Genomic DNA, 10321 nt, shown 5'->3' with positions numbered 1-10321 from the left:
CAAGAACTCCAATCTGTCCAGGATTAGTATTTTCTCCAAAACTTAACAAACTGACATCAAATCAATCTTAGCAGCAACAAGCGGCAATATTCCAGCAATATCAACCACAACCAGTAAATATAGTGCTGACAATTAAAGATAAAGCTGAAAAACAACACCCACGATTTTTACGTGAAAAACACGATACGGGGAAGTCACCACAACTAGTAAATATAGTGCTGAGAATTAAAGACAAACAAGAAAAAGCAACACCCACGATATTTACGTGAAAAAACACGATACGGGAAAAAATAAAACTTCTGCTAGTCATTAAGAATAGAAAGATACACAATAATTCATTTTGCTAGTCACATAGCTAGAGGTTCAACACATCAACTGTATAGCAATATCTCACCACTACCACGATGGGTTAACACAAATATAATCAGGAACTACCTACGGCAGATAGTTTGGAGAAGAATTTCGTTGAACAAACCGATCAACTCGTAAATCTTGATCTCACGAACAACAAACCAATGTTTCAGCCAATTCCGGCAAGATTTCACATTCGAATTTGGGCCGAAAGAAATTTGCCTCTTCTCCTCTGAACGCACCCTCTCTCTCTCTCTCTCTCTCTCTCTCTCTCTCTCTCTCTCTCTCTCTCTCTCTCTCTCTCTCTCTCTCTCACCGTCTCTCTCTCTCTCTCTCTCTCTCCTTTCTTTTTCTGCGATGGCTCATTTCTCTCTCTTTGTTTTCAAGATTGTTCAGCCTTGTTTGTAGTTTTCTCCGACAAAAAAAAAAAAAGCCCTCTGTTTTTCTTGTCTTCTATTCTTTGTTTACGAAGAGTTGGGCTGGACCCCATGATGTGGCTGGCACTGTCATTAATACGTGATCTGGCCCTTGTACAATAAGTGGCCATTGAATTCTCTTCAAATTCAACCCATTCAATCAAAATTAGGACGACGCTATTTCTATTCTCTATATGACCAAATCCATCCCCGTTTACACTAAAAAGATAAAATGGCCCTCAATCAAAATTAGTTGCCATAATTAATCATTTCAGATGTTTTTTCGAGTGTATTAAAAAAATTAGTGTATTTTTAGACATTTTTTATGATGTTCTACACGTTTCGTGTAAAAGTATCTCATTGATAGTAAGGAAAAAAGACAAATTCTTTGATGAAGTAAAAATATTAAAAGTCTCTCTTTTATCATTGCTCTTATATTAACTTATCTATTTGTTGTTTCGCTTATCTCCAAAGCTCACTTTCTAGGTGAATTTTTTTTTATTAATTTCATTTTTCTAAAATATATATCAAGTCTTTTTACTAACTATATTATTTTTTTCGTTTACTGACTATATTAGAGGATTGTCTTTTTTCCTTTACAATTGGCGAGATATTTTTACTCAAAATATGTAAGACGATATAGAAATATATAGGAGTACACTAAAAGTATTATGCAAGACAAAACATTTTGATATATTTTCATAAACACTTTATAGATGGATTTAATTTTTATTAATCACAATAATGTGATTCACAGGCATTTTAAAAAATATTTTATGCAATGGTTTGATTTAATTGAATTTCATCTTTAAAGTTTCATGTTGGAGAATGTAATTATAATTTTGTTTTGGAAATTCTTCAAAGATTTTTTTTTTTTTTTTTTTTGCTTCATCTGATCGTCATATATTATACATATGGGATTTGATGGCGATGTGCCCAACAAAAGTGAAAATTATAAATAAATGATTTCCCTAGAAAATTGTATGAGTTAAATTATTTCTAGATTCTACTTGATAATTTATCCATAAATTTGATTGGCAACGTAGAAAAGAATGAGGTTTCTTGAAAATTTCTCTTAACAATTTTTATGGAACTAACATTTAAAAAATATAGTGCCTTTTAATATACATGAGAATTTTAGCTTTTTGGTAACTAAATCCCACATAGAATCAGAAAAAGTAAGAAAAAGGAAAGAAATAAAACTGGGGTCACCACTTTAAATTGCAATTGAATGATCGAGGGCTATTTTGTCTTTCTAGCGTAAATGGGGTGGATCATATAGAATGTGAAAATAGTATCATCCTCCAAGTTATCTTCTTCTTTTTTATATAAGGCATGTTAAAAGACGTTGAGACATGACTGGTACTTGAAGCTAAAAGTATCTAACTGACAAAACAACAAACTGCACGATTTGAAATTTGGTATATTTCATAGCCTAAAGTATGAGTCATAAGTTTCCTTATTGCATTGAGCTTCCTCCTATGACATGATTTGGTCTCTATACAGATATAAGATTTATGCTAACTAAATTAAAAGAAACAAAATGATGTGGGTGAGTGGGCTTCCCCCGGGTTAGGCGAAAATCAGTATCCAACGGATTTGAACTCGGGATAGCTCGAGGGCGTTCATCATATCTCGTTACACCCTTACAGTGAAAGATTGCTTTGTTCTCGTTGTGGACATAGGCATTTGATCGTTGGGCCTCGTGTATCTTGTGCGTTTCGTTGCACTTTGTACCATTATTATTATTATTATTATTATTTTATGATCCAGGATCCGCCGGTCGTAATCGGCCTTCGCCCTTTCCGACGACGACTATACCTGGAGGAAAGTTGGCCCCACAGCCCATCAGCAATGGCCACTGATTGTTCCTATTCTTTTATGCAATGGTTCTCTCTAACCCAACGGCGTGGGATTCGAACGGGCGACTTTCGATTCTCAAACCGGAAATTTTCCAACGCTCCAATTGATGTGCTGACCGTGGGCTAAGTTGATCCCGATGGAAGGAGTGATGACGATGATATTCAAACCCGCTTGCTGCAAAACGTTTCGCCCGCTCCGTAGTAGCAGAGGTCGACTTGACCGGAGGATAGCGAATGCTGACGAATCTGCATCAGATCTTCCGAGTCACGGCCGTTAGGTCCAATGGACAACAAGATATGGAGCTGCGGAACAAGGCCAAAAGATCCACCAAGATAGCGAGCCGGATCGGGTTCTCGTACAACCTGGACCGTGCACAGACGGGCGTCGATCCCAGGAAATGAACTTTGGTCTGGTACCAGTTTATTAACATGGTCCTCTTTGGTCACTTTCCTTTTCGTGGCTGGTGCAGTGTGCAACTTTCTTGCCCATCATCTCGTACTTCATCGGAATTGCCGCCATTTTGCTCTTGCTTTGGCCCCGTCCTCGTACCCACCATGGCCCTCTACTCAATATCTGAGTTCCCTAGGGTGGGGATTGAAACCACAATCGTAAGTTCCCGAATTATAAATTTTAGGAACGCCCTTGTCACTAGGGCGATTTCAGAGTAGGTCATGTTCATCGCGAGCTTAGAATTTGCTGCAAAGAAAACGTCCGAAATGGCAATGGGTGCAACCACTACAATTTACCTCAATTGCTTGTCACGTTCTTCTGGATTCGTACTTCCGCCATGAAAACCCCGCAGTCACTGTTTACCGTTATTAAATTGGAAGAACTTGACTAGAGTACCAATTAATTCGCGACTAGCCAATGACTTTAAATGCATAAAAATAATATCTACAATGATTTGTATGTTTGGAGCGACGTCTTTCGCTTTTGATTTTTTTTTTTTAAATGCCGCTGCGTGAACACTTCGATTGATTTTAATGTCCTATGCTTGCAAGCTTTAAAATGGTACTATACAAAAGATGTAGATTGATACGATATTTTCTCATACTTTTGGTTGAATTTTGGAGGATATTCTAAGTTTTGATGAGAAAGTCGTAAAAAGATATATTCTTTTGACTCTTCAGAAGTTTGAAACAAGGGGCTCGCACTTCGACACTACAACAAACTTTCTTGCTAGATGGAAGGCATTTGAGAGAATATATGTTCTGCTTTAGCCTTTAACCTAAGATTCGAGTGGGTGCACTGGTCCTTTTGATTTTAAAAAAAAAAAAAACACTAAAAACCTGGTTCATGGACAGTGTCCACGACGAGGACCGATCCTGGCTTCATTAAAGTGTCGTTAACGGTGTCCGCTTGTCCCAGATTTGGGCACCTAACTTCGGGGTAAAACTTGGAATCGGAATCGTTTTATAATCCATTTGAACTCATTTATTGCCTATAACAAATTCATATAATAATTCACCCTCATCGTATATGGTTTAAAAAAATTTGGTTTATGACCCATTTTTGATAAGTCTAATCGATACGGAAAGACGATTGATGTATTTATGCACCACCTGCCTCGTGCTACTTTGCATCGGTAATTTTTTCAAGGACAATGTTTCCTTCGAGAGGAAAACTTTACAATTTCCTAAAAAGCATATGCAAAAAGTGGCCGCCTAGATTCGACGAGACGGACGGTCAGGCTCACGTGATGCGCAAAGGAGATATTAAAAAGAAGGGATTTGAGAAGCTCACAGTATAACAGTCCAATGGTGCAATTTCAACCTCAAGTGTTATGAATGGAAAAAAAAAAAATTTAGCAATCATGACGGGACTCAACTTTAATCTTATGTTTAGCATTTTACCTTTATACTCTCGTGCTATCATGCTAGCAAGACCCTTCAAAAACTCTTTGTTCTCTCCCTGCCGACAATATCTTTGACGGGGATGAATGCCGGAGCCACAAATTCCACAGCCTAATGCATCCGAATGTCAAAAAACTTTATTCCCTTTGTCATCTAACTTCTCTAACCAGAAGTCATGCCCCCACGTGCGAGACACGCCGAAGCAGGAGGAGGATCATCCTCCCTCTCTGGCTTTGAAATGGCGATTCCAGCACCACCTCCACCACCACCTACGCCTCCCTGTATTTACAACGACCTCGCGTCCCCCCCGCACCAGAAAACCTCGTCTTCGACGCAAAGGCCCTCTGTCTTTGACGCTGTCGTCTCTCCCAAACAGGAGAGAGTCCGATGAAGATGGAGAGCGGCAGTGTTCACGCCACCTCGGCCCTGCTCTATCTCCTTGTCGCCGCCGCCTTCCTCCTCCGCACTGCCCATGCCAAAGTCCACTACTATGATTTCGTCGTAAGCGGCAATCCCGGATTTTGCATGCATGCACCATTGTTTCCACGTTTCTGAACTGGGCATTGACCGCTCTCTTTTTTCTTCCTCTTGTCATATATATTGTTTTTTTCTTTTTCTGTGCTCTGCTCTTCGCGCCTTAAGTTCACCGTCGAAAGATAACGTGATCGTTTATTCCTTTTTTTCTTGGGGCGCGTTGTTGAACTGTGTAGCTGAGAGAGAAAAACTACACGAGGCTGTGCAGCACGAAGAGCATGTTGGTGGTGAACGACAGCTTCCCGGGGCCAGTGATTCGAGTCCAGAAAGGGGACACTGTGTTCGTGAATGTGCACAACCAGGGCTACTATGGGCTCACCATCCATTGGTACGCTCCTTCAGCTGATCTCTTTCTGCACTTAAGATCTTGTTTTTATCGAGTTAAATGCGCTGTCTCGGGTCTCGATCTGCCTCTTCTTCGTCATGAAGTCTGCTGTTCGAGTAGTCTTTGCTTTATCTGAAACGTGGGACTACCGCCTGGAGGTCTCGAGGTTCGAGCCTTGCATCATTATCTCTCTCTGTTTCGGAGCCCTGGACATTTTTGAAACACCAATAGCACCAGAAAACGCTGGTGGTCAGAAGGATCGTTTGTTAGGAGAGAGCTTGGGCTCGATTCGGACATTGAGTCTGCATTAACTGAAGCGTCTTGGTTCTCAAAAGCTTGGAAACTGGACCGCTCACGTCTGGTGAATGGGTCATTTCGATGCAAGTCCCCAATTGAATCCGACCCGCTTCTTCTTCAATTTTTTTGTTCTTCCTAAGATAAAATTTAGGATGCATATGGTAACATTTCTAGAAGTGAATTTCTGCTTCAAAAGTGCTTTTGAAACAGAAATCCGTTTGGTAATTTAACTTCCGAAGCGGAAATCCATTTGGTAAAAGTTTTTACTGCTTAAAGAAATTTCTACATGTTTTGCTCTCAATTTGATAAGTTTAAAAAATTGCTTATCAACTCAAGAAATACTTGTTGGCCAAAAAAAAAAAAACTCAAGAAATGCTTTTTTGGAAAAAAAAATAATCAAGAAGTCCTTTTCATCTCACCATTTTTTCATTAGACCATCGGCCTCTTTTCGCTCACGCCCGCCTCCTCCGACCTCCACCGCTGCCCACCGCTGACCATCATGCACTGCTACCTGGGACCGATGCTACACACTACCAACAACCAACCACCACTGGCCCCCGCTCATCCCCAACCTCCACCAGTTGTTGCCCATGGCCATCAACAATCGCCGACCATCGCCAACCGCCACCCACCACCATCGCCGACCGCCACCCGCGACCAAACACCAATCGCTGCCACCGCCGCCATCGCGCCCCATCACCAACCGTCGATCACCGCACCGCCCGCCACCACAATTAATTGCTGACCTCTACTGCCGAAGTAAAAAATAAATAATTTTTTTTATTTTAAAATTGTAAATAACATTTTTAATATTAAAATTTATTTTTTAAAAAGAAATTTAAAAAGTTCAAAAATGAAGTAGCAATTTTTTGGCCACCGTCAATAATTCTTCATAGAAGATTTTGTGTTGAAAATATTTCAGAAGTAGAAATTTTCAACCATTATCAAATGAATTTCTCCGATCGGAAATCAACTTCTGGAATAGAAATAGAAAAATCAACTTACGCTTCTGAGTAGAAGTAAAAAAATCAACTTTTAGCCAGAAGTTGATTTTTGAAGCGGAAGTGTTGCCATGCGCGCCCTTAGGCTATTGTTTTAATTGGTCAATTGGCCATGCGTCAAAAGATACTTATCACTAGTTTCGTAGTACATCGTAACTAAAGAGGAAAATATAATATTATCTAATTATTGATTGGGTGCGTCTTGATGGTTGGGTCTAGACAAACTAAGATCATCAACCATGCTGCTTCTAACGTGGGTTGTTTTGATGTGATTTGGGTATTGAATCGAACGACAAGCCGGGATGTCTAGTTCGGTTGCTCCACAAATACATTATCCATTTGCAAAATGTTATTACCTAAAAAAGTTCCTCACAGCAAATCATTTGTGAGGTTGAATATCGTTAGGTTATAGATATCAGAATTTCATTGACGTCTCGACCAATATACTCATCTGCCATCACGGACGAGACCATTTGAGGACCCTGGTCAAGCCATCATCGATCTGTATCGGGTTGTCCGAGACTTGGATCAATCCATCATACAGACTATTTAGGGCTTAATTCCACTGGGCAGGATATGGATCCAAACCTTGGAATAGCCCTTAGCTTGATTCACATGAGTTGATCTCATTTCCATTTGATCTGGGATTTGGGTATGCGCTATATCAATTTTCCTAGTCATGCCATTGACTTCGTGGTCACTATTGACACATGTCGCCTAAAAGTAGGCACGTGCGACTCTGATGATGAATATACGGGTTCAATAATAGGTGACCATTGATACCATACAGTTTATTTTTATCTTTCAATTCGTGGGGCTCGACCAACATGCCAAAATTATTCAGGTGTGTATTTGTGTGTGTGTATATATAATGAGTATTTTTCATTGGGAACCGCAACGGGCAATTCATTAACAAAAAAAAAAAAGGGTCCTTATTGAATAAAAGTGCAATATCAATCATTGAAGTTACACTATTGTAAGAAACGTTCCAGCATTAAATGAAAGTATAACATCAATCGCTGAAACTAAGTATGACACGATGAAATTTAAGATGGAGACGTCCAACCGTTAGTCAGACCAAATTAAGATCGTTGACCAACAATTAAGCACTTCACAACATTAATGTTGGTGATGACTAACTGATGTCAAACTACACGTCGGCGACCGGAAACCCTAATTTCCGCGAACCCCGGGAGGGTGACGCAGACCTATGTTGAGATTCAATTTATGACGTACTCAGGTACAGGAAATTTGTTAGGTCCACGAGTTGCTGATGTCATTGAGTTATTTATAATGTTTGATATATGTGAGACCATTTCACCTTCCTATATTAAATGCAAGGAGTAATCCTCTTCCTTTTTCAATTTTATCTCAGAAATTTTTCTACCTCAACTGCAATAGTTTGCGCTTAATCAAATTGTTTCACAGGCACGGCGTGAAGCAGCCCAGGAATCCATGGTCGGATGGTCCGGAATACGTCACCCAATGTCCAATACAGCCAGGGACTAACTTCACGTACGAGGTCATTTTCTCAAAGGAAGAAGGAACTCTCTGGTGGCACGCGCACAGCGATTGGACCCGATCAAGCGTCCACGGAGCCATAGTGATCTACCCTGGCGATGGAACCTCCTATCCTTATACTGCACCCGATGACGAAGAGATCATCGTTCTCGGTGAGTCGACTTGGTGTTATCGAAAAAGTTTCAGATATGTTAACTTATGAATCTTTTTTGCAATCTCAATTTGAATTGCGAATCCTTTTTGTCCTTGTCCACAATCTCGGACGTCTCTCAGGATCATGGTACACGGCCGATGTTAACCAAGAAGTCGCCGAGGACATGGTAACCGGGGCAGACACTCCTCGTTCCGTTTCTTACGTGATCAACGGTCAACCCGGCGATTTTGCCAACTGCTCAAAAAGTAAGCCATGAAATCAAACTCGAAATGTCCTAATAGAGAGCTGCGAGGGACACTTGGTCGGAAACCAAACTACCAAACTAAGCTAGCGATCGGCTGTTTTTTTCCTGGCTCGCAGATTCGACGTACCGCAGGGTGGTCGATTACGGCAAGACCTACCTCGTCCGCATCGTGAACGCAGACATGAACGCGGAACTCTTCCTCGCAATCGCCGAGCACAACATGACCGTGGTGGGATTGGACGGCAATTATGTCAAGCCCGTGACGGTGGACTTCATCGTGATAAGCCCCGGGCAGACCATGGACGTGCTGGTCACGATGAACCAGGCCCCGGGCCACTATTACCTTGCCATCAGGCAGTACGACTCTGCCCGGCCGGACGTCACGGACTACGACAAAACCAATGTCACTGCCATTTTCATGTACAGCGGCAACAACACTGCCCCGGCCAATCCCGTCTTCCCTCATAGCTTGCCCACGTACGAGGACTTCATAGCGGCGGACATATTTTTGGGGAAGCTAAGGAGCCTGGCCAGCGCGGAGCACCCCGTAGACGTGCCGATGAACGTGACCACGAAGATGTACATCACGGTCGAGATGAATCAGATCCTCTGCCCGAACGCATCGTGCGAAGGGATTAACGGGAATCGGCTCTCGTCAAGCTTGAACAACATAAGTTTTCTGAACCCCTCAACTGATGTACTTCTTGCCTACTACAGGTATGCATACACTATTACTAGAACTTCAATTTCTTGGATGATGGATCCTTTAAGCCTATGAATCATCAATAAAATGAACCAGGAACTTGAGCGGATACTACACCCTGGATTTCCCCAACTGGCCCCCGACGATGTTCAACTTCACGCAATCGGATCTGCCCTTCAACACAACGGTGCCGATACAGGCGACCAAGGTGAAGATGCTGGAGTACAACGAGGAAGTGGAGATGACATTCCAAGGCACCGAGGTGTTGAACGCGTCGGAAAACCATCCGATGCACCTCCACGGGTACAGTTTCTACGTCATGGGGTCGGGCTACGGGAACTTCGACAACAACACCGACCCATTGACGTATAACTACGACGACCCGTTGGAAGTGAACACGATCGGAGTACCCAAGAACGGATGGGTTACCATCAGATTCAAAGCGAGCAACCCAGGTGAGTTCATCTCGCGACATTTCTTGCCAGTAGAAAACTGAAGTATCAAATGGAGATGCTTAAGTTTTTTTTGTTTTTTTTTTTCTTCTTAATGAAATGCGACAGGAGTATGGTTTTGGCATTGCCATTTGGATCGACACCTGAGTTGGGGCATGAGCACGGTGATGATAGTGAAGAATGGCGGGACTCCGGAGACGAGCATCCGGAGCCCTCCTCCTAACATGCCGGCTTGCGAAGCCTCTTTCGCGACTTATTTAGAGCCACTCGACGACCAAACGGATCAGAACAGGCTCTTCGCCGATTAAGTTTCTAACGCCTCTCTGCCCCGTGCATCAGTAATTACTAGATCATCTTGGTAGGCTGTGTACATCGAGTGCTTGGTTGTTCTACGATAGCCCGGTGACCCGGAATTAGCGTTTCTCTGTGCTGAGAATGAGGATGCGATTATAAGATCTTTAGTGTCGAAAGGGATAGCGGACTCCCGCGTGAACGAAACATCGATTTCTCTGCCAGTTGAATCGCTGGTTGGATTGTCGTTGTGCAGTCACATGGGGGGCGTTCATCGGATTTCTAAATAAAGGCTGTTATGCCCTAATTCATATCA

At 42.0% G+C, this 10321-nt stretch overlaps 1 protein-coding gene across 1 annotated transcript; it reads left to right on the top strand.

Annotated features, from left to right (window-relative positions):
• The first annotated feature begins 4858 nt into the window (after window positions 1-4858).
• Window positions 4859-10321, top strand: LOC115750752 (laccase-14-like). Its single transcript, XM_030688297.2, has 7 exons — window positions 4859-4984; window positions 5194-5345; window positions 8069-8313; window positions 8435-8560; window positions 8676-9276; window positions 9359-9717; window positions 9823-10321. Exons 1-7 carry the CDS (start codon window positions 4871-4873, stop codon window positions 10020-10022), a joined length of 1797 nt encoding a protein of 598 aa, XP_030544157.2. The 5' UTR covers window positions 4859-4870; the 3' UTR covers window positions 10023-10321.

This window comes from Rhodamnia argentea, chromosome 2 (genome assembly GCF_020921035.1).
Source record: "Rhodamnia argentea isolate NSW1041297 chromosome 2, ASM2092103v1, whole genome shotgun sequence".
NCBI lineage: Eukaryota > Viridiplantae > Streptophyta > Magnoliopsida > Myrtales > Myrtaceae > Rhodamnia > Rhodamnia argentea.
This window is presented reverse-complemented; position numbering and strand designations above follow the sequence as displayed.